General features: G+C 44.4%; 1 protein-coding gene across 4 annotated transcripts in view; it reads left to right on the top strand.

Annotated features, from left to right (window-relative positions):
* Positions 1–24,045, top strand: part of Sfi1 (SFI1 centrin binding protein) — a 63,065-nt gene that overhangs the window by 12,291 nt on the left and 26,729 nt on the right. For all 4 annotated transcript variants that reach the window (XM_042666238.1, XM_042666237.1, XM_042666236.1 and 1 more), the window contains exons 5-12: positions 2,048–2,158; positions 5,964–6,058; positions 9,118–9,235; positions 10,518–10,620; positions 15,302–15,458; positions 18,154–18,315; positions 20,844–20,914; positions 23,244–23,336. In XM_042666238.1, the coding sequence (XP_042522172.1) occupies positions 2,048–2,158; positions 5,964–6,058; positions 9,118–9,235; positions 10,518–10,620; positions 15,302–15,458; positions 18,154–18,315; positions 20,844–20,914; positions 23,244–23,336 (910 nt within the window). The remainder of the gene's footprint in view (positions 1–2,047; positions 2,159–5,963; positions 6,059–9,117; positions 9,236–10,517; positions 10,621–15,301; positions 15,459–18,153; positions 18,316–20,843; positions 20,915–23,243; positions 23,337–24,045) is intronic.

Here is a 24,045-nt window from a genome sequence, read left to right as displayed (position 1 = left end):
AAGCCAGCCACCAGCACTCCACTCCAATACCCCTTCTTAAAGTCCTAAATTCATTCACAGGACTTTTGATGCCACTGATCGTTCCATTTGAATGGTTCATCAGGATCACCAGATATTCAGTCAACAGTGAATTAAACTTCTTTCTTGATCCTTAAGAAGCATTAGACTATCCGTATTAATCAGCTTTCTGTCACTGTAACAAAACACCTGAGATTGACATTTACAAAGATGTTTATTTGGAGACCCAGTTTCAGTCTCTGATTGGTTGACTCCGGCTTTAGGAGTACATAGTGGAGAAACTGCTTTTCCTTTCCTCCTGGTGGCTAAGATGCAAGGGAGACTAGAAGAGGTTAGAGTCCCCTTTTAAGTATAGGCCTCCAGTGACCTAACTTCCTGCCATTGGGACCCACCTTTAGAGTTCCAGTAGTGCCACAGGCAGGTGATGAAGCCTTCAGCACATGCCTTTTGGGGACATTTGTTCAAACTGTAGCACTATCATTTCCATCTTTGTGTGTGTGTGTGTGTGTGTTTGAACTCAGAGCCTGGACACTGAGCTTCATTTCTTTGCTTGGGGCTAGTGTTCTTTCACTTCAGCTCCACTTCCAGCTTTTTGGGGCTTAATTGGAGATAAAGAGTCTCACGTACTTTCCTTTCCAGGCTATCTTTGAACTATGATCCTCAGATCTTAGCCTCTTGAGTGACTAGGATTACAGGGATGAGTTACTGGTACCCACCTATCATTTCCATCTTTAAGAAGCTATTCTCACTTTTTTTGTGCCAGTGCTGCAGCTTGAACTCAGGGCTTGGGCATTGTCCCTTAGCATTTTTTCCCTCAAGGCTAGTATTCTACCACTTGAGCCACAAATCTACTTTGGCATTTTCTGAGTAGTTAATTGGAGAGAAGAGTCTCTTGGGCTGGGAATGTGGCTTAGTGGTAAAGTGCTTGCCTAATGTGCATGAAGCCCTGGGTTTGATTCCTCAGTACCATGTAAACAGAAAAGGCTGGAAGTGGCTCTGTGGCTCAAGTGGTAGAGTGCTAGACTTGAGCAAAAGAAGCTCAGCAACAATGCCCAGGCCTTGAGTTCAAGCCCCAGGACTGGCCAAAAAACAAACAAAAAACTCATGGATTTTCTTGCTTCAAACTGATTCTTAGATCTCAGTCTATTGATTAGATAGAATTACAACTGTGACCCATTTGAACCTACCTCCCCTTCCTTTTTTTTTTTTCTTTCTGCTTATGTGGTGCTGAGGAATCGAACCCAGGGCCTCATGCATGCCAGGCAAGCACTCTACCACTGAGCCACCTTCCCAGGCCTACATGAGCCTTTTTTTTGGGGGGGGTCCGGTCATGGGGCCTGAACTCTGGGCCTGGGTGCTGTCCCTCAGCTCTTCAGCTCAAGGCTAGCACTCTACCACTTGAGCCACAGCGCCACTTACGGCTTTTTTCTTTTTTCTTATGTGGTGCTGAGGAATCGAACCCAGGGCCTCATGTATGCAAGGCAAGCGCTCTAACACTGAGCCACCTTCCCAGCCCCTCCCCCTCCTTTTAAAATCGAGGTACTAGGATTTGAACTCGGGGCCTTGTACTTACTCTGATTGCTTGCTGAGCTACAGTGTAGCCCTTGAGTCCCACCCCTAGATTTTTGCTGGTTATTTTAGAGATGGGAGTACCCCAGAATTTTCTTCCCAGGCTGGTGTTGAAGCATAGTCCTTTGGATGAATCTCAGTCTCCTGAGTAGCTCAGCTCAGGCACAGATATCCTCAAGATTTTTTTTCCAGTTCATCAGCAAAAAGCCAGAAGTGGAACTGTGGATTGAGTGGTAGAGTGCCAGCCTTGAGTGGAAAATTCAAGTGAAAGCTTGAGGGACAGAATTTAAACCTCAGTACTAGCAAAAAAAAAAAAAAAAAAGAAGAAGAAGAAGAAAAAAAAAAACTTTTGGTGTTATGTCACATTGAGAAGGCAGTGGGAATGTGGGACTGGTATGGAAAGTGGTCAATTTTGGCTTCATGATAACACAACTCTTGATGACTTTCTCCACTGCGGTAGGTTTTACCATGAGCAGAGAATGCTACGGAAAGTCTTTGGAGAATGGAAAGAAGAATGGTGGATTTCTCAGCGAGAATGGAAACTCTGTGTTCGAGCAGACTGTCACTACAGGTCAGATTTTGTGTTCCGTCGCTTCAATTTCACACTTTTTCAAGTATAGCTTTTGTTTAAAAGACCAGATAATTACTTGTTGACACCTTCCTGGGTTAAACGGAGCAAAGTTTTGTTTTGTTTTGTTTTGTTTTCCTTGTTTTCCCTGGTCCTCAGCCTTGAACTCTGGACCTAGGTGCTATCCTTAAGCTCCTTTTGCTCAAGACTTACTAGTACTCTACCCCACTATAGCTACAGCTCCACTTCCAGCTTTTTCTGTGATTAATTGGAGCTCAGAGTCTCATGACATTTCTGCCCTGGCTGGCTTCAAATTTCGATTCTCAGATCTGAGCATCCTGAGTAGCTAGGATTGCAGGTGTGAGCCACCAGCGCCCAGCTTAAAGGAGCAGAGTTTTGAATCACTTTCTATGTTCCTTCAAATCCTTTTTATAGTAAGCTAATGTAGATTTATATATTAAACCCAAGTTTACATACACCTGTGCAGGCACACATGGACCCTCCTTCTGATTCATGTAATCATTGTGTTGTATTGGTCATACTTAGGATTTGAATGAGGTTTTCTCACTAATTATATATACTTTAAAATTCTGAAAGTGTTGTTTGTTTAATTTTTTTAATAGTAGCTTTTACATTGACCATGGAAAAAAGAATATGCCCAAATTAGGACATCAGGAAAATAGGAAGTCTGGGGTATAGCTGAATGGCCAAATGAGTCTCTGGGACTGTATTTAATCCCCAGCACCTCAAAAGGGGAAAAAAGGGAAAGAAATTTTTAAAAATCTCTTAATCCATTGAGCGTTGGTGACTCATGCCTATAAATCCTGGCTACTCAAGAGACTGAGATCTGAGGATTGTGGTTTGAAGCTAGCCCTTTCAGGAAAGCCTGTGAGACTCCAATTAGCCAGCAAAAAGAGCCCTATGCACATCCTTACCTTTTAGCAGCTTCATGATATGCTGACTCCAATAGCTCTGCAGAGGAGTGAGTTGGTCCCTCTGCCTGCTGGCCTGCAGCTCCATCATATTCTACCTGGTCTGATGATGGATCTAGGTGGCCTGTCTGGATGGTCCTACCCAGACAAAGAACCACTGAACATTGTTCCTACCTGATAGCTAGGGCTGCAACAGACAACAACCTTCCATGTTTCCTGCTGTTGGATACAAGTGTTGGAGATGACATTGCTGAGGAACATTATACAGGGGATTCTCTAGGTTTCACAGTGGACACCTCCTCCTCCATGCAGGACCTATCCTACCAGAGGCCTCATTTATCATTCTGTTCAGTCTGTGAAGAATATTGTAGGAGGGGCTGGAAAGGTGGCTTAGTGGTAGCGTGCTTGCATTGCATGCATGAGGCCTTGGTTTTGGTTCCTCAACACCACATAAGCAGAAAAAGCCAGAAGTGGTGCTTGGCTCAAGTGGTAGAGTACTAACCTTGAACTGAAGAGCTAAGGGACAGGGCTGGGAATGTGGCTCATTTGTAGAATGCTTGCCTCACATGCATGAGGCCCCAGGTTTGATTCCTCAGCACCGCATCAGCAGAAAAAGCTGGAAGTGGTGCTGTGGCTCAAGTAGTAGAGTGATAGTGTTGAGCTGAAGAGCTGAGGGACAGCGCCCAGGCCCAGAGTTCAGGCCCCATGACCAACCAAAAAAAAAAAAACAAAACAAGAGCTAAGGGACAGTGCCCAGGCCCAGAGTTCAGGCTCCATGATCACCAGCAACAGAAAATATTATAGGAGTCAGGAGCCAGTGGCTCAAAAGTGTAATCCTAGCTACTCATGAGGCTGAAATCTGAGGATTGAAGTTCAAAGCCAGCCTGGGAAGGGAAGTTCATGAGACTATTTATCTTCAGTTAACCTTCCCCCGCAAAAAAAAAAAAAAAAAAAAGAAACAGAAGTAGAGCTGTGGCACAAGTGGTAGACTGTGAACCTTGAGAAAAAAACCTGAGTAACGGTGTCCAGGCACTGAGTTCAGGCCCCTGCACCAGCACAAAAAAAGAAAGAAAGAAAATCATTTAATCCTTAGCACTCACTTTCTTAGGGATAAGTAGAGAAAACAATGGAACTATATAAAATCTGCATTATTATAGTTTTAAATACTTTGTTGTTATTTTTAAAATAAAATTCAAGGGGCTGGGAAGGTAGCTCAGTGGTAAAGCACTTGCTTTGCGTGCCTGATGCCCTGGGTTCGATTCCTCTGCACCACATAAGCAAAAAGAAAAAAGCCGGAAGTGGCGCTGTGGCTCAAGTGGTAGAGCGCTAGCCTTGAGCTGAGGGACAGCGCCCAGGCCCAGAGTTCAGGCTCTACAACCTGACCCAAAAATAAATAAATAAAATAAAATTCAAGGACTTGCACTTGCTCAGCTCTCATGCTTAAATCTGGTGTACAACCACTTTAGCCAGGCCTACAGCTGGCTTTTTACTGGTTATTTTGGAGACAGTCTCTCATAGACTTTTTTTTTTTTTTTGGGTCGTGGGGCCTGAACTCTGGGCCTGGGCACTGTCCCTCAGCTCTTCAGCTCAAGGTTAGCGCTCTACCACTTGAGTCACAGCACCACTTCTGGCTTTTTTCTTTTTGCTTATGTGGTGCTGGGGAATCGAACCCAGGGCTTCAGGCATGCAAGGCAAGCGCTCTACCACTGAGCCACCTTCCCAGCCCATCTCTCATAAACTTTTCTGCTCATAGTAGCTTTGAACCTTGATTCTCTAGTTCTCAACCTCCTGAGTAGCTAGGATGACAGATCTGAGTCACCAGTTCCAGTATATTTTTGTGCCTTTAATGTGGTATTTACTTTCATTAAAGTCTCTGTTTAGATCTTTGGGAGCAGGAGTTCTGATTTATGGCTATTTCAGATTAAAAAACAATAGGCATGCTGAATAATTCCAGTAAGCTAGTAGAGTATGAATTCCAGTCACAGAAAGTGGGGTAATGCTAATATGGAAGGATGAGGTTAATGGTATCCATATCAAGAAGAAAAAGGAAAATGTGCCTTTGACATATTTAAGTGTAAAGAAGTAAGTTGTATGTAGTGTACATTAGCCAGATGATGAAGATGGAACTGTCCTTGCAAATGTCCTAGCTTTATGAATGCTGAAAATGAGTTAATCTTGGACATGTCAGGTGTTTTGACTTCAGTGATATTTTGAAGTGTGGAGCAGCTTCGTCTTTAAGGTGAATAGGTTTCAGAGTGTCTGTAGGAAGTGAAATTTTTGAGCACAAGTATTGAGGAGGCTGTTTTGTGGAAGAAGCTTCCATATTAATTATTCTTTTTTTTTTTTTTTTTTGCCGGTCATGGGGCCTGAACTCTGGGCCTGGGCACTGTCCCTCAGCTCTTCAGCTCAAGGCTAGCGCTCTACCAATGGAGCCACAGCACCACTTCCAGCTTTTTCTGTTTATGTGGTGCTGAGGAATTGAACCCAGGGCCTCATGCTTGCAAGGCATGCACTCTACCGCTGAGCTACCTTCCCAGCCCCCATATTAATTATTCTAGGTATAGGAAAATCTGGGTTAACTGGGTGCCGATGGCTTACTCCTGTAATCCTAGCTACTCAGGAGGCTGAGATCTGAGGATGGCAGTTCAAAGCCAGCCCTGGCAAAAAAGTCCATGAGACCCTTACCTCCAGTAAACCACTAGAAAACTGGAAGTGGTGCCGTGGCTCAAGCAATAGAATGCTCACCTTGAGCTGAAGAGTGCAGGGACAGCGCCCAAGCCCAGAGTTCAATCCCCACGACTGACAATAAAAAATATGGGTATGCTGGACTAGTTTTGTTGTTTTAATGAAAGCTGTTTGCTCTTTTTGCTCCTCAGATATTACTTGTACAATTTGATGTTCCAGAACTGGAGAACTTATGTTTACCAACAACAGGAGATGAGGAGCAAGTACCTTAAAGCCGAGAAACATGGTAAGACTAGGAAGGTCATGTCTAGAGAAGACGCATTCAATTCCCTTTTGTGTTTTTCAGTGTGTGTATGTTCTCTGAGTAGGGACTTCTGTGTGTGGTTTTCTCCATATGGAATGATTTGGGGCACTTAAAGCATATTTTGTTTGTTAATTAGAGATCAGAGTCTTGCAAGCTGGGCACTGGTGGCTCATGCCTGTAATCCTAGTTACTAAGGAGGCTAAGATCTGAGTATCATGGTTCAAAGCCATCCCAGGCAGAAAAGTCCATGAGACTCTTATCTCCAATAAGCTACTCAGAAAAAGGCAGAAGTGGTGTTGTGGCTCAAGTGGTAGAGTGCTAGCTTTGAGTACAAAGAGACTCTGGGACAGCACTCAGGTACTGAGTTCAAGCCCCAGAAGCAAAAAAAAAAAGTCTTACAGACTTTACTACTTGGGCTGGATCCTCCAGAACTCAACCACCTCAGTAGCTAGAGGTATAGGGATGAGCCACTGGTTCCTAGCTCTTTTTTATATTATTATTATCGTTATTATTATTATTATTTTGTCATTTGTGGGGCTTGAACTCTTGGCCTGAAGAGCTGTTCCTCACTGGCACCTGGCTCTTTTCTTGTTTCTTTTTGCGCCATAACTTGAGGCTTTAACTCAGGGCCTGGGCACTGTTATTTACTTTATTGTTATTATAAAGGTAATATACAGAGAGATTACAGTTTCATGAATTGGGTAATAAGTACATTTCCTTTTTTTTTTTTTTTTTTGGTCGGCCGTGAGGCTTGAACTCTGGGCCTGGGCGCTGTCCCTCAGCTCTTCAGCTCAAGGCGAGCGCTTTACCACTTGAGCCACAGCGCCACTTCTGTTTTTTCTAGTGGTTTATTGGAGATAGGAGTCTCATGGACTTTCCTGTCTGGGCTGGCTTTGAACCGCGATCCTCAGATCTCAGCCTCCTGAGTAGCTAGGATTACAGGCGTGAGCCACCAATGCCCAACTCAAACAGCAAGTATTTTTTTGGCAGGGGGTGGTGGTGTGGGGGTGGCATCGATCATGGGGCCTGAACTCTGGTCCTGGTGCTATCAGCTCTTCAGCTCAAGGCTAGCGCTGTACAACTAAGCCACAGCGCCATTTCTAGCTTATGTGGTGCTGAGAAATCGAACCCAGGGCCTCATGCGTGCAAGGCAAGCGCTCTACCACTTAGCCACCTTCCCAGCCCCTCAAACAACCAGTTTTATGGCATGATTTCTTTTTATTTAACTTTATAATATGGAAAAATGAAATATCAACTAAACTGAATGATAGAACGACGAATCTTCATATACTCATCACACAGTTTCAGTGATTATCAATTTCTGCCAGTCTTGTCACATTCCTGTCCTCTCTTCTTTGCTGCCTCTTTATGAATATTATTTCTGGACAGAACAGTATATCTCAGCCCGAAGTGGTACTATGGCTCAAGTGGTAGAGTGCTTGCCTTGAGCTGAAAGCGCAGGGACAGCGCCCAAGCCCAGAGTTCAAGCCCCATGACCAACAAAAACCAAAACAAAACAAAAAGCAGTATAGCTCCTAAAAAAATCCAAGTGGCAGGGTTGGGAAGGAAGGTGGCTCAGTAGAGCCCTTGCCTTGCATGCCTGAGGCCCTGGGTTTGATTCCTCAGCACCACATAAGCAAAAAGAAAAAAGCCGGAAGTGGCGCTGTGGCTCAAGAGATAGAATGCTAGTCTGAGCTGAAGAGCTGAGGGACAACGCCCAGGCCCAGAGTTCAGGCCCCATGACTGGACCCCCCCAAAAAAAAAAAATCCAAGTGGCTTTATTTTTTTATTTTGCAGTACTGAGGATTGAGTTCAGGGTCTCATAATTACTAGATAAACTTTCTACCACTTGAGTCATATATACAGATCTTTTGGCTTTTCTTTTTTTCTTTTTGGGTCCAGTCGTGGGGCCTGAACTCTGGGCCTGGGCACTGTCCCTCAGCTCTTCAGCTTGCGCTGTACCACTTGAGCCACAGCGCCACTTCTGGCTTTTTTCTTTTTGCTTATGTGGTGCTGAGGAATCGAACCCAGGGCCTCATGCATGCAAGGCAAGCACTCTACCACTGAGCCACCTTCCCAGCCCTTTTCATTTATTTTTTTTACAATCTTACGATACCAACCTAAGTCTATCCTTGAACCTCACCAAGGTTTATCCTCCCAAGAAACTGGGATTACAAGTGTGCCCCATCACTGTTGGAATTCTTTTTTCTTTTTTTTTATTGTGAAAATACTGTACAGAGGGGTGTTGGGATTTTGTGTGTGTGTGCTGGTCTTTGGTCTTGAACCCAGGGCCTATGTTCTATTCCTGAACTTTTTTGCTCAAAGCTAGCATTCTTTCCTTGAGCCACAGCTTTACTTCTTGCTTTTGGTGGTTAATTGTAGGTAAGAATTTCATGGACTTTCCTGTCTGGGTTGGCTTCAAACTACAATCCTTAAATCTCAGCCTCCTGAGTAGCTAGGATTATAGGCATGAGCCACTGGTGCCAGGCCAAAAAGAAGAAATTTTGATGTAAAAGATTTCTAGAAAGTTCAACAGAATGATTTTCCTTTAAATGTTTTATAAATGCCTTTTTTGTATTATTCCCACGTACACTTGGATCCTTCTTAGTTTTGTAATGCTTCATCTCATTTCCAGCAGGGGGCACTTGAAGGCTGGAAAGATGTACTTACTCAAAGGTATGATTAGTTAGTTCAGAGGGCTTGAGTTTATATTGTTACCCAGATTAATCCATCTCCTTTTACTCTCTTCAAAATATCTTTTTGAGGCCGGGCGCTGGTGGCTCAGGCCTGTAATCCTAGCTACTCAGGAGGCTGAGATCTGAGGATCGAGGTTCAAAGCCAGCCCTGGCAGGAGAGACCGTGAGACTCTTATCTCCAATAAACCACCAGGAAACCGGAAGTGGCGCTGTAGCTCAAGTGGTAGAGTGCTCACCTTGAGCTGAAGAGCTGAGGGGCAGCGCCCAGGCCCAGAGTTCAAGCCCCACGACCGACCCAAAAAAAAAAATAAAAAATAAAACAAAATATCTTTTTGGTGTCTCTAGATGTAAAGCGAAAGGTACAAAAGTCCTGGAAGTCCTGGTTGATCTACGTGTTTGTTCGTAGAACCAAATTTCACATGCACACTACTGCTTTGGAGTTTAGGCAGCGGAGCATCTTATGGTGAGTGTGCTACATTGTTCCACAGACTGGAAGTCATCTTTTTACCTTTCTACCTTTAACCCATTTTAAAACAATGGTTTAGGGCTGGGAAGGTGGCTCAGTGGTAGAGCGCTTGCCTTGCATGCCTGAGGCCTTGGGTTTGATTCCTCAGCACCACATAAGCAAGAAGAAAAAAGCCGGAAGTGGCGCTGTGGCTCAAGTGGTAGAGTGTTAGCCTTGAGCTGAAGAGCTGAGGGACAGCGCCCAGGCCCAGAGTTCAGGCCCCACGACTGGACCCAAAAAAAAAAAACAAACCCCAATGGTTTAGCCGGATGCTAGTGGCTCACACCTGTAATCCTAGCTACTCAGGAGGCTGAGCTCTGAGGATCATGATTCAAAGACAGCCTGGGCAGGAAAGTCCGTGAGACTCTTATCTCCAATAAACAACTAGAAAACCTGAAGTGGCACCGTGGCTCAAGCAGTAGAGTGCTCACCTTGAGCTGAAGAGCACAGGGACAGCGCCCAAGCCCAGAGTTCAAGCCCACGACCGGACCCAAAAAAAAAAAAGTTAAAACAATGGTTTGTTTTGTTTTTGGAAGTACTGGGGATTGAACCCAGAGCTTCACACTTACTAGGCTAGTATTGTATCACTGGAGCCAAGACTCTAGCCATCAAAGATTTTTCAGTTTTACTGGTCCTGGGGCTTGAACTCAGAGTCTAAGGACTCTCCAACTTGAGCCATGCCTTCTCTTCTGACTTTTTGCAAGTTAATTGGAGATCAAGGTCTATGATTTGTCTGCCTGGGCTGGCTTTGAACAGTAACCCCTCCAGGTCTCAGTCTGAGTAACTAGGGTTACAGGACTGAACCACTAGTTTCTAGACTGAACTGTTTATTGATTATTGGTTTCTGTTATTGTTGTTGTTGTGATACTGGGGCTTGAAATTGGCCTGGGTGTTATTCTTTAGCTTTTTTTGTACTCTACCACTTGAACCATAGCTCCACTTCTGGCTTTTTGGTGGCTAATTGGAGATAAGAGTTTCACAGACTTTTTTGCCTGAGCTGGCTTTGAATCTCAAACCTTAGATCTCAGACTTTTGCATAGCTAGGATTACAGATGTGAGCTACCAGCTCTTGGCTTGATCGTTGGTTCTTGTTTTATCAGTGGATCTAGTAGTATCAGTCTAGAGATGGCACTGCGTGAGAGAAAACTTGAGCTGGGGATTTGAGCTAGCACCTAAACTGCCCTTCTCTGTTCTGGGTGGCTTTTTCCTGACTGATTCCATCTCTGATTTGGTCTTTTAGGGTGTGGTGGAGCAAGTGGAAGCAGCAACTAAGACAAGCCTATGTGAATCATGCTCTTCATGTTACAGCTGTGAGGCACAACGCCCTGAGCCTCCAACTGCAGGTACGTCCAGTAGACTTGGACTTTGGTGTCCCATCTATATTCTTAGTAGGAAGCTATCCTTCTCTTGCTTTGTGTTGGACAGACAGGTGAAGTATGGAAGCCTGGGCTTTTGAATAGGCAAATGCTGCTGTGTGGAATCTGTAGAGCTGGTCCACCATGTGATTCTTATAATTTGTAGAGAATTCTTATCATTGTGGGACTGGAAGGGATTTGTGAATTAGTCAGACTGCTTTTGCTAAAAGCAGTTTATTTCCTCTTTACTGTTTTTTCCACTGCAGATTAGTAATGCAAGCAGAAAAGAAACTAAAGTTGAATAGAAGAATCAGTTTCTGTTTCTGGATAGCTTTATTTTTCTTACAGGCTTTCATTGGGAAAGCCACTGGCTTTGGGTTGATTGTAAAGGCCTAAAGACTCTGCCAAAAGTACATTGCAGTAAGATTCCAATGACCTTTGATAAATGTCTGTGGAATATTTATAGGTGTGCCAAGTTAGTTGCACAAAATAGAACATAGAAAAATACCTATTAGTAAAGGTTTCAGTAGTATCTTTTTAATCTGACAACACATTGCTGGCTATGCCAGTATATGCAGATCATATGCAAATTGCATATATAGGAACTGGAGATATAGTTCAGTGGTAGAATACATGCTTAACATGTGTGCAGCCCTAGATTAAATCCATAACAGCCGGGAGCCAGTGGCTCATGCCTGTAATCCTAGCTACTCAGGAGGCTGAGACCTGAGGATTGCGGTTCAAAGCCAGCCTGGGCAGGAAAGTCCGTGAAACTCTTATCTCCAATAAACTACCAGAAAACTGGAAGTGGCGTTATAGCTCAAGTGGTAGAGCGCTAGCCTTGAGTTGAAGAGCTGAGGGACAGCGCTCAGGCCCAGAGTTTAAGCCACATGACTGACTAAAATAAAAGAAAAAATAAATCCATAGCAAGAACTCCCTCTCTCCATAATTGTATATACACCCACCTAGACTGGACTAAAAATGAGTAAACTTGGGCCCAAATTTGTCCTACTGCTGTTGTTTTTGTTTTGTTTTGTTTTTTGTTAGTCCTGGGGCTTGAACTCTGGGCCTGGGTGCTGTCCCTCAGCTCTTCAGCTCAAGGTGAGCGCTCTACCACTTGAGCCACAGCACCACTTCCAGTTTTCTGGTGGTTAATTGGAGATGAGTCTCAGGGACTTTCCTGCCCAGGCTTTTTTTTTTTTTTTTTGTCGGTTGTGGGGCTTGAACTCTGGGCCTGGGTGCTGTCCTTGCCCTCTTCAGCTCAAGGCTAGTGCTCTACCGCTTGAACCACAGTGCCACTTCTGGTTTTCTAGTGGCTTATTGGAGATAAGAGTCTCATGGATGTTCCTACCCGGGCTGACTTTGAACCTCGATCCTCAGATCTCAGTCTCCTGAGTAGCTAGGATTACAGGCGTGAGCCCCCTACACCTGGCTTATACTTTTTTTTGTTTAATTTTTATTATTATTTTTTTTTGGGGGGGTCCGGTCATGGGGCCTGAACTCTGGGCCTGGGCGCTGTCCCTCAGCTCTTCAGCTTAAGGCTAGCACTCTACCACTTGAGCCACAGCGCCACTTCCGGCTTTTTTCTTATGTGGTGCTGAGGAATCGAACCCAGGTCCTTGAGCATGCAAGGCAAGTGCTCTACCACTGAGCCACCTTCCCAGCCCCCTGGCTTATACTTTTATTTTTATTTATTTTTTTTGGTAGATCATGGGGCCTGGACTCTGGGCCTGGGCGCTGTCCTGGAGCTCTTTAGCTCAAGGCTAGCGCTTTACCATGAGCCACAGTGCCATTTGCAGCTTTTTCTGCTTATGTGGTACTGAGGAATCGAACCCAAGACCTCATGCATGCAAGACAAGCACTCTACCACTGAGCCACCTTCTCAGCCCTACATTTATTTTGCAGTTTGCTTTTTTTTTTCCCCTTAGAGCTGAGGCCTGAACTCAGGGCCTTGGTAAGTGCTCTTCCACTGAGCTAAATCCCCAACCCCTGTAGCTTGCTTTTTAAAATACAACAATGGGGGGCTGGGAAGGTAGCTCAGTGGTAGAGTGCTTGTCTTGCATTTATGAGGCCCAGGGTTCGATTCCTCAGCACCACATGAGCAGAAAAAGCCAGAAGTGGCACTGTGGCTGAAGTGGTAGAGCACTAACCTTGGTCTGGAGAGCTGAAGGACAGCACCCAGGTCTAGAGTTCAGGCCCCATGACCGGCCAAAAAAATAAAAATAAAAAAATATATCAATGTGTTGGGATGTATTCATGTATATATACAGAGACAGATTTTCTCCTTTTTCTTCTTTCCTTCCTTTTTTTTTTTTTTTTGGTTGGTTGTGGGGCTTGAATTCTGGGCTTAGCTCTTCAGCTCAAGGCGAGTGCTCTACTGCTTGAACCACAGTGCCACTTCCAATTTTCTAGTGGTTTATTGGAGATAAGAGTCTCACAGACTTTCTTGTCCAGGTTAGCTTCGAACTGCAATCTTCAGGTCTCAGCCTCCTGAGTAGCTAGGATTACAGGCCTGAGCCACCAGCGGCAGCTACTTTTTATTATTAATATTTTTAGTGATATTGGAGATCAAACCTAGAGCCTTGTCTATAAGCTAGTGCCCTATCAATAAGCTACAACCCCCTTGCAAGGGTCTATTAATTATTTATTTGCCCATTACATGAGTAAGGCACAGTTTATTTACTCAATTACTGATGAACTGCTGGGTACCTCTGCTCTTTTTCAATTCCAACAGTACTACAAAGATATTCTTAAGTATACCCTTGTACAAGTTTCTGATTTCTTTGGTCTGCCTTCTAGAAGTGCCTTTGCTGGGTTATTGAGCTTTCCTCTCATTGTCCTCATTAAGTAGCTCACGATTCCTTTCTAGTGCCAGGCCAGCTGACCTGCTAGAGTTTCACCCTCATCAGCCATTGCACTGCGACAGTTGTGCATTTTTACCATGCTGTTAGGTGTTAGTTGGTACTTCATTATGGTACTGGTTTATATTTCACTGGTGGCCATGAGGCCAAGCTTCCCTTCATAAGCTAGTATGCTATTTGGGTGTCTGCTTTCCAGCTGTTTGCATCCCTCCTATGTTGATATGCTGCTATTAGGAGTTATATTGTGACACAAAGTGAATCATTAAAACACTGTCTTAGGAATCAGAATTTTCAAAGTAAATTTTTGCAAATGTAGAATCAGAGAAAATCAAAACCTTGTGGTCTATAAATGTAAATATCAGAATGGATTATGATAATTATTTTATCTTTAAAAATTTCTTACCAGACACTGGTGGCTCACACCTGTAATTTTAGCTACTCAGGAGGCTGAGACCTGAGAATTGTGGTTCAAAACCAGCCTGGACAGGAAGTCTGTGAGACTCTTATCTCCAATTAATCACCAGAAAACAGGAAGTGGTGCCATAGCTCAAAGTGGTAGAGCACTAGCCTCGAGCAAAAAAGCTCAAGGATAGGGGCTGGTAAAGTGGTTTAGTGGTAGAGTACTTGCCTAGCATGCTTGAAGCCCTGGGTTTGATTCCTCAGTACCACATAAACAGAAAAAGCCAGAAGTGGCACTGTGGCTCAAGTGGTCGAATGCTAGCCTTGAGCAAAAGAAGCTCAGGGACAGTGCCCAGGCTCTGAGTTCAAGTCCCAAGACTGGCCATAAATAAATAAACAAACAAATAAATAAAGCTCAATGATAGCACATATGCCCTGAGATTAAGCCCCACAACTAACAAAAGAAATGTCAGGTGCTGGTGGCTTATACCTGTATCCTAGCTACTCAGGAGACTGATTTGAGGATCATAGTTCAAGGCCAGCCTGGGCAGAAAAGTCCATGAGTATCTTATTTCCAATTAATTACCCAAAAGCCAGAAATGGAGATAAGGCTCAAGTGGTAGAGCTCTAGCTTGGAGCAAAAAGTTCCAGGACAGAACCCAGGACCTGAGTTCAAGACGTAGCACTAGCAAACACCAAAAACAAAAAAACCTGTGTTTGTGTATTATTGCTATTTTGTGCTTATCTAGAGTCCAGTCAAAGTTGACTTAAAGAGCCTTTTGAAACTGGGAGAGAGCCAGTAAAGGGGTGACATGTACTCTTGGAAGTGACATTGTGGCTTAAAGTGGTAGACCAGTAATAGTATTGAGTGAAAAAGCTCAGGGACAGTACCCAGGCCCTGAGTTCAAAACCTGTGACTGACAAACAAGAAAAAGAAATGTACTTTTTACCTGAGTTACTTAACTGTAACCCCCTCCCCCCCCCACACATCACCTTTATAATGACAATAAATTTTTTTTTAAAGAGCCGCCTTTTGATTTAGGATAGGAAGAAAGTTGCTCATCCATACTTGATTCTTTTCTTTTGTTGTGCTCATCCTAGGGCTTAACTCAGGACCTGGGTGCTATCCTTGAGCTCTTTTGCTGAAGACTAGTGGCTTTATTATTTGACCCACAACTCCACTTCCAGCTTTTTTTGGTTGTTAATTGGAGTTAAGAGTCTTGTGAGACTCTTTGACCCTTAATCCTCAGATCTAGTCTCTTGAGTAGGATTGTAAGTATGAGCCACTGGCTCCTGGCTTCTGATTTCTAATTTTAGCCTATCTGATGTATCTGTTTCTTTTCCTCCCCTCACCTGCATTTCCACTTTTTCTGATTCTCCCTTGATTCAGTGATTTCTCTGTGTTTTAGGCTTGGTCACGGTGGCAAAAAGAACTCCAGCATAGTCAGCAGGAGAGATTAAAGGTGGTTTTTGCAATGCAACACCATGAGCACCAGCAAAAGCAGAGATCCTTGAAGGCATGGCTTAAATACCTGCATGTCCGCAGGAAGAAGAGGCAACAGAATGGTGAGCAGGACCCCTGAACTCTCAAAACAAGGGCCTGGTTGAAATATCCCTCTCCTTTCCTGGTGCCAGTGATACTTTATGAAGAAGAAATATTACTATGTCATGCCATAAATTTTGGTGAAAAGATTTTGGGAGAAAAAGAATACATCATTCTTTAAAAAAAATTTTTTTGGCTGTTATAAAAATGATATACATGGGGCTGGGAAGGTGGCTCAGTGGTAGAGTGTTTGCCTTGCATGCATGAGGCCCTGGGTTTAATTCCACAACACCACATAAGCAGAAAAAGCCAGAAGTGGCACTGTGGCTCAAGTGGTAGAACGCTAGCCTTGAGGTGAAGAGCTGAGGGACAGCGCCCAGGCCCAGAGTTCAGGCCCCACAACTGACAAAAATAAATAAATACATAAATAAATAAATAAATAAATAAATAAATACCCAAGATGGTATACAGCTGGGCACCAGTGGCTCATGCCTGTAAACCTAGCTACTCAGGAGGCGGAGACTGAAGATTATGGTTCAAAGCCAGCCTGGGCAGGAAAGTCTGTGAGACTCTTCAATAAGCCACCAGAAAAACTGGAAGTGGTGCTATGGCTCAAGTGGTAGAGTGAGTACTAGCCTTGAGCTGAAGAGCTCAGGGACAGCGCTCAGGCCCAGAGTTCAAGCCCCACAATCGACAAAAAAAAAAAAAGATGTTACAGTTACATTAAAAAAAAAAGGGAGGGGTGTTACAGTTACATAAGTTAAAGAGCACATTTCTTTTTGGACAATGTCACACCTTCCTTCACTCCCAGTTTTTCCCTCCCATCTCTACCCACAAGTTTTTTTTTTGGGGGGGTTTTTTTGGTCAATCATGGAGCTTGAACTCTGGGCCTGGGTGCTGTCCCTCAGCTCTTCACCTCAAGGCAAGTGCTCTACCACTTGAGCCACAGCGCCACTTCCAGTTTTCTGGTGGTTTATTGGAGATAAGAGTCTCATGGAAAAAAAAAAAGAAAAAAAAAAAAGAGTCTCATGGACTTGCCTGCCCGGGCTGGTCTTGAACCAAGATCCTTAGATCTCAGCCTCCTGAGTAGCTAGGATTACAGGTATGAACCACGGCGCCCAGCTTTGGGTTTGTTTTTTTTAACTGTATTTTTTTTTGTCTTTTCTTTTTTGGTACTGGGGATCGAACCCAGGATGTTGCACTTGCTAAGCAAGTGCTTTGCCACTGAGCTATATCCCAGCCCCAGTACCCAGCTTTGGAATAATATTTTTATGATTTAGTTTCCCAATTGGTTTCAGAACTAGTAATCATAAGAACGTGATCATTGGCAATCTTTTTTGTACTTGAATGTATTGAGATAAAACAGTGTAAGCAAGATACTATGCTATCTTAGGTCAGGTTAGGCTCTCCTCCTTTCTCCCAAACCTCCCCACAGAAATCTCCCCTCTTGGAAGATTTTTTTTTTTTTTTTCCGTATTTTATGGGGCTTGAATTTTTGGGCCTGGGTGCTGTCCCTCAGCTCTTCAGCTCAAGGCTAGAGCTCTACCACTTGAGCCACAGCGCCACTTCTGGCTTTTTCTGCTTTTGTGGTGCTGAAGAATCAATCCCAGTGCCTCATATATGCAAGGCAAGCACTCTACCAGATCCACCTTCCCAGCCCCAACACACTCCTTTATGAAAGCACCAGATACCATTCCTGAGAAACTGGTGATAAAACTGATTTTTACAGCATCCTCATCCCTAAAATTACAGACCTTTGGCTCTTTTTTTTTTTTTTATTGTGAAAATACTGTACAGAGGGGTTACAATTACATGGGCAAGATAATGAGTACATTTCTTATCAAGCATTGTAGCCTCCTCCTTTGTTTCCCCTTCCCATCCACCCCCCTGCCCCAATCCTCCCCCTGCCCCCTTTGGCTCTTTTTTTTTTTTTTTGGTCATGGGGATTGAACTCAGTCTAGGTGCTGTCTGTGAGCTTCTTTAGCTCAAGGCTAGCACTCTACCACTTGAGATATGGTGCCACTTCCGGCTTTTTCTGTTTATGTGGTACTGAGGAGTTAAACTCAGGGCTTCGGGCATACGAGACAAGCACTCTACCACTAAGCCATAGTCCCAACCCTGGCTCTTTCTTTGGAGAGAAGAAAAAGCAGCTTAGGAATTCTTGAAGACCTTTTAGTATTTGCAACTTTTTATATTTTGGTTTTGAGGATCAGGCTTAAGGTCTTGGATATGCTACACACATGCTGTATTACTGAGCTAAGTTACAACCGTGTTTAAAAAGTTTCGAAGAGCTAGGTACCAGTGGCTCACGCCTATAATATTAGCTACTCAGGAGGCTGAGATCTGAGGTTTGAGATTCAAAGCTAGTCTGGGCAGGAAAGTCATGAGACTCATCTATTAACCAACAAAAAGCAGAAGTGAAGCTGTAGCTCAAGTGATAGAGCATTGGCCTTGAGAAAGAAAGAAAGAAAGAAAGGAAGAAAGAAAGAAAGAAAGAGAAAGAAAGAAAAAAGGAAAGAAACTGCTCAGGGACAGTACCTAGGCTCTTAAGTTCAAGCCCCAGGACCACACACACAAAAAAGAAAAACTTGCGAATATCCTTTCCAGGAGCAGCCTTGGATCCCTGCAGTGTGCTAGTGGTTAGGATTGTTGTCTTCTTTTACCATCTCTCACTCAATGGAAGAGCAGGAAGAAACTGAAGTTATGTTTCTGTTACAGAGACAGCAGAGCGATTCCACCATGTCACTGTGCTGCAGATACACTTCTGTGACTGGCAGTGGGCCTGGCAATGGAGGCAGAGCTTGTCCGCCCACCAGGCCCTGGTGGAGGAGCTGGCCAGGAAGATGGCACTGCGGAGGGTCTTCACACATTGGAAACACTGTATCCTTCTCAGTCACCCAGGCCTGTGCACTCCTCAACCAGGACAGCACAGAGCTGAGCTGCATGGCAAAGTGTCAGGAAGACGCCGTTAGCAAACTATCTAACGCAGCCTTATCTCTGCTGACCTCTTTGAGTTATTTTGTTGTTGTTTTAACTTGAACTGTGCATTGAAAAGAATACACACAACTTATACTTTAAAGAGTAACTTAGCCAGGCGCTGGTGGCTCACGCTTGTAATCCCAGCTACTTAGGAGGCTGAGATCTGAGGATCGAGGTTCAAAGCCAGCCCAGGCAGGAAAGTCCTTGAGACTCTTATCTCCAATAAACCACTAGAAAACCATAAGTGGTGCTGTGGCTCAAGTGGTAGAGCGCTTGCCTTGAGCTGAAGAGCACAGGGACAGTGCCCAAGCCTAGAGTTCAAGCCCCACGACTGACAAAAAAGAAAAAAAATAAAAAGTAACTTACCACCCAACTTAAAAAAAAAAATAGAGCTAGAAGCCAAGAGCTGGTGGCTGATGCCACTAGCTACTCAGGAGGATGACTGCTGAGGCTTGTTGTTTGAAACCGCCTGGGCAGGAAAGTCCATGAGACTCGGATCTCCAATAAACTACTCGGAAAAAGCCAGAAGTGGTGTTGTGGTTTAAGTGGTAGAGTACTAGCCTTGAGCATAAAGGAGCTTAGGGATAGAGCCCAGGCCTTGAATTCAAGTCCCAGGACTGGCAAAAAGAAAAAAAAAGAGCCTAATACCTCTGCTGCTCCCTCCTGATTAAATCTTTTTTCTGCCTCCTCCAGAGAGGACATCATTATTCCATCTCTTTTTTCTGTTGCCCCATTTCCTGGTTTTTCTCTGAGCACTCAGGGAGTGGAAATAGTCCTGGCCATCTGCTTCTCAGTGGTCATGGCTCTTGTTTATTGAACTTGGTACCATCTGTGGTCATTATGCACAATTTGTAGCAGTGCTGTGGAATAGGTGTCCCTATCTTCCTTCGTAGGTGAGAAACAGATGGGTGTTTTGTAAGAGATTTTCTAAGTATTTGGGAACATAGGCCTTTACTCCTGTGTAAATGTTCTTAATTATTACACCCCTCCACGCAGTGTATATCTGTGGTGGAGATTTAGATGGCTTGGATGTTCCTCCATATATTCATTTGTTCATCACCCTCAAATCACATTAAATGCCCTTGCTTCTGTTCTGTAGATGGAGCAACTCAGATACTCAGAGTATTCATTATCCTCCCCCCTTCCCCCTCCCCCCCTCCCCCTGCAACATGGTTGTGGGTCTTAAACTCTGGGCCTGGGCGCTGTCCCTCAGCTCTTTAGCTCAAGGCTAGCGCTCTACCACTTGAGCCACAGCGCCACTTCCGGCTTTTTTTTCTTTTTGCTTATGTGGTGCTGAGGAATCGAACCCAGGGCCTCAAGCATGCAAGGCAAGCACTCTACCACTGAGCCACCTTCCCAGCCCCGAGATTTTTATCTTCAATTAACTACCAAAAAGCCATAACTAGAGTTGTGGCTCAAGCAGTAGAGCACTGTCCTGGAGCACAAAATCTCAGAGAAAGTGCTCAGGCCTTAAATTCAAGCCCCAGAACTGACACCAAAGGGAAAATAAAAGTTTGTATCTAAAAAAGGCATCATGGCACACACTTAGAATCCTGGCACTCAAGATGCTGAGGCAGAAGGATAGAGAGTTTAATGTCAGTGTAGGCCTGTAGTAGGAGATTTTTATCAAGTTCTGTGGGGATTCAGGCATGGAGGGAATGTTTGAACTAAACGTAGATGTTAGGGAAGACAAGTTCTCCAGGCACAGAAACTAGGAAGAACATTTCAGGGATGCCATCTGCCCAGGTTTACAAGTTAGGAGAAGCATTCAGCTAGGGAGTTGTAGTGTGTCGCTGGTAGGAGAGCCAATGCAGACTAGGAGTCTGCCGCTTTTTCTGATGCTTGGCACTGGGGAGCTTCTGAAGGGTTCCAGAGAAGTCATGCATAAGCATAGATTTGTGCTTTAGGTAGTTCTGGATTAGAGGATGGAGGCTGTCCCAGGTTCACCAGCTGTGTGAGAGTATGCTTACATTCTGTGTGAGGGACAGTTCAGATGAGCTGCAGGGACAGAACAATGCTGGAGATGGAGAGAGGAGAGCAGATGGGCAACATGGGGGAGGTGGGAGGAAAAAGCATTTGAAAATAACTCCAAGGTTTTTCACTCCAATGTCTGACTAGATTGTGATACCAAAGCCGAGAGTACAGAGAAGGAGCAAGTTCCTGAGATGTGGAAGTGCTTACCAAAACTGGTACTTGGGTACTTTTTGCCTTCCATCACATGGGCATCCAAGGAGAGGGAAGGCCAGGCCAGCTATTTGATAAGGAACTCACATGGTTCCCGGTTGTTTTCCTGGGAGTTACCAAGGGACAGAGGTAGACATCATCCTTGTTCCCCTTACAGCCGTGGTACTTCAGGTGGATCAGAGGAAGCAGGTGCACTCTGTAGGGTTGGGAGCCTTGTTGACAATGGAGGCCTTAGCTCCTGGCAGATATGCTGCTGTGTGCCGAAGAAGCTTCCCAGCGGAAGGTGGCAGAAGAGCACCACCAACACAGGCTGCTGGTAAGAGTGCCAAATCTAGGACCCCACCCCATGGCCTTGGAGTCATCCACTTGGGACCCTCACTCTTTCATACTGATTGAGTGAAGGTTCCCAGGTCTGAGCGAGCTGCAGTCTTTTTTTTTTTTTTGTCGGTCGTGGGGCTTGAACTCTGGGCCTGGGCGCTGTCCCTCAGCTCTTCAGCTCAAGGCGAGCGCTCTACCACTTGAGCTACAGCGCCACTTCCGGTTTTCTGGTGGTTTATTGGAGATAGGAGTCTCACGGTCTTTCTTGCCCGGGCTGGCTTTGAACCGCGATCCTCAGATCTCAGCCTCCTGAGTAGCTAGGATTACAGGCGTGAGCCACCAGCGCCCGGCTTTTTTTTTTTTTTTTTAAACAAAACAAAACATGTTTGTTGTTAGGCTTGGGACCTGGGTACTGTCTCTGAGCTTTTTTGCTCAAGGCTAGTGCTCTATCACTTTAGCCACAGCCGCCTGGGTAGCTAGGATTACAGGTGTGAGCCACCAGTCCCTGGCTTGAACTGCAGTTTTATGTTTTGTTTTGTTTTGTTTTTTGGGGGTCTGGTTGTGGGGCCTGAATTCTGGGCCTGGGCGCTGTCCCTCAGCTCTTCAGCTCAAGGCTACCGCTCTACCACTTGAGCCACAGTGCCACTTCGGGCTTTTTTCTTTTTGGTTATGTGGTGCTAAGGAGTCGAACCCAGGGCCTCAGGCATGCAAAGCAAGCCCTCTACCACTGAGCCACCTTCCCAGCCCGTTTGTTTGTTTGTTTGTTTTGGTTGGTTGTGGCACTTAAACTCTGGGCCTGGTGCTGACCCTCAGCTCTTCAGCTCAAGGCTGGTGCTCTCTACCACTTGAGCCACAGTGCCACTTCCAGTTTTCTGGTGGTTAATTGGAGATAAGAGTCTCTTGGACTTTCCTGCTCAGGCTGGCTTTGAACTGCAGTTCTCAGATCTCAGCCTCCTGCATAGTCAAGATTACAGGCATGAGCCACTGGTGCCTGGCTAAGCTGTAGTCTTTTTTTTTTTTTTTTAACTTGAAGACATTTTGGATCTTTATTTTTATTTATTTATTTAGTCGGTTGTGGGGCTTGAACCCTGGGCCTGAGCGCTGTCCCTCAGCTCTTCAGCTCAAGATGAGCGCTCTACCACTTGAGCTACAGCGCCATTTTCTGAGCTGTAGTTTTGAAGCACTCTTTTCATTATTGGTGTTCCTATTTGTATTTTGGAGAGAAGGCAATGGTGTAGGATCAGAGATAGATATTTAAAGCTGTGAAAGAACCTTAAGTGTTGCAATCTTTTTACATAGTGGATCCCATTAGAATGGCAGAAGCCTCGTCTGTAACAAAGATCAAAGTCACAATGCCGAGCTTGAGGCAAGATCTGGACAGTCAGTTTCTGTTCAACTAGCAGCTGCCTCCTACCCTGACTATCTGAGCTAGTCATCAAAGACTTATAAGAGCCTCAAGCTCCATAATGTGAAAACTCCTAAGGCCATCTAATCTTCACTCTTGTGGCAGAAACTACAACCCAAGGTTCAGGGCCATGAGGGGCAAATGGGCTTTGTCTAGGTTCAATGTGAAACATTGTTGTTGGAGCTGGAGCCAGGCCTGAGTGTCCTGCTCCTGTCCCAAGACCCGCTACTTCCCAAACTTTCCTTCTAGGCTACTCTAGCAAAGGTATATTTATAGCAAACATGAGTCCCTGAGTTCTTACCACAGTACAGACCACGCCATCTGCATTTGTAATTATATACATGTATATACTGCCCCTTATATGGTTTTTTAAAAAATACTATAATCAAAAAGGTGCATATGTGTGTTTTTCTGGGGATTGAACCCAGCAGATCTGGTGCATGGTAGGCAAGCAATCTCCACTGAGTCCTAGTGCTCACCCTCCCCCATCCTTGACTCTCTCCTAGGTAAAAGTTGATTTTTGACCTTGGTAGAATTCTTTCTTGTGTGGATCATGGGGATCAGAGGTGACGTGTTCATGGCACAGTATGTGGACACTAGGGAGTGGTCCAGCCAATCTTACTGAGTGCCTGCTGCATAGGCTGGCTTGTATTAGTTCCCAACTTGATTTCAAAGCAAAGCAATTCAAGGGAATGGAGTGCCTTGAGCCGTAGACACTCCCTGAACATTCTGATGCTTGATTGGAGGCACCGCTTTTCCTTTGTCCACACTTTTTTTTTTTGGCTGTGCTGGGGTTTGAATTGAAGGCCTTGAGCTTTCTAGACAAGTGTTCTTCCATTTGAGCCACATGCCCTGATCAAGTCCACACTTATTTCTATAGATTCTGATTCTTTATAATTGCTGTAATTTCTTCTTTATGTAGTATTTTTGCTTCAGAGCTCTAAGAGACAATGTGACCCGAATCCATCTCCAACGAATAAGGAGGAATCTTGCTCACCAACAGCACGATGTCATGGTAAGGGTTATCTTCTGTATTAAGAGACCCATGCTGATGGCCATTTTCTTGTGATCTCTGTGCTCAGAGATTAGTTTATACTTTAGACTCCAAAATATTTTTTTTTTTTTTTGTCATGCAGCTTGAACTCAGGCCTGAGTGCTGTCCCTGAGCTCTTTTGCTCAAGACTAATAATGCTCTACCACTTTTAGCCACAATGCCACTTTTGGATTTCTGGTACACAATTAGAGATAAGAGTCTTATGGACTTTCCTGCCTGGGTTGGCTTTGAACCATGATCCTCAGATCTCAGCCTCCTAAGTAGCTAGGATTACAGGTATGAGCCACCAGCACCCAGCTAGACTCTAAAATCTTAATGCTTATTTTCTTTAGTAATCCATACCTTCTAATAAAGAAACTGCTGCTTCAGAGCACTGGTTAATCCTTTTTTTTTCCCATCGGTTTTATTTTACTTTGTTTTTCAGATAGTGTCTCTCACTTTTTCCCAAGCTAATCTCAAATCACAATCCTGTTTTTACCCTCCAAGTAGCTGAGATTATAGGCATGTGCCACCATACCTAGCCTCTGCTTCAGTTCCCCAACCCACCTCTAGTCATTTCAAAGTAAATTATTAACATCATTACATAGTGTACTGAAACATTTCCACATACATCACTCCAAGTAAGAAGTTTCTTAACTATAATATCTTTATCATCTCTTTAACAAAATTA

This window comes from Dipodomys spectabilis, unplaced genomic scaffold (assembly GCF_019054845.1).
Source record: "Dipodomys spectabilis isolate Male_0828 unplaced genomic scaffold, ASM1905484v1 ptg000363l, whole genome shotgun sequence".
NCBI classification, from domain to species: Eukaryota; Metazoa; Chordata; class Mammalia; order Rodentia; family Heteromyidae; genus Dipodomys; species Dipodomys spectabilis.
This window is presented reverse-complemented; position numbering and strand designations above follow the sequence as displayed.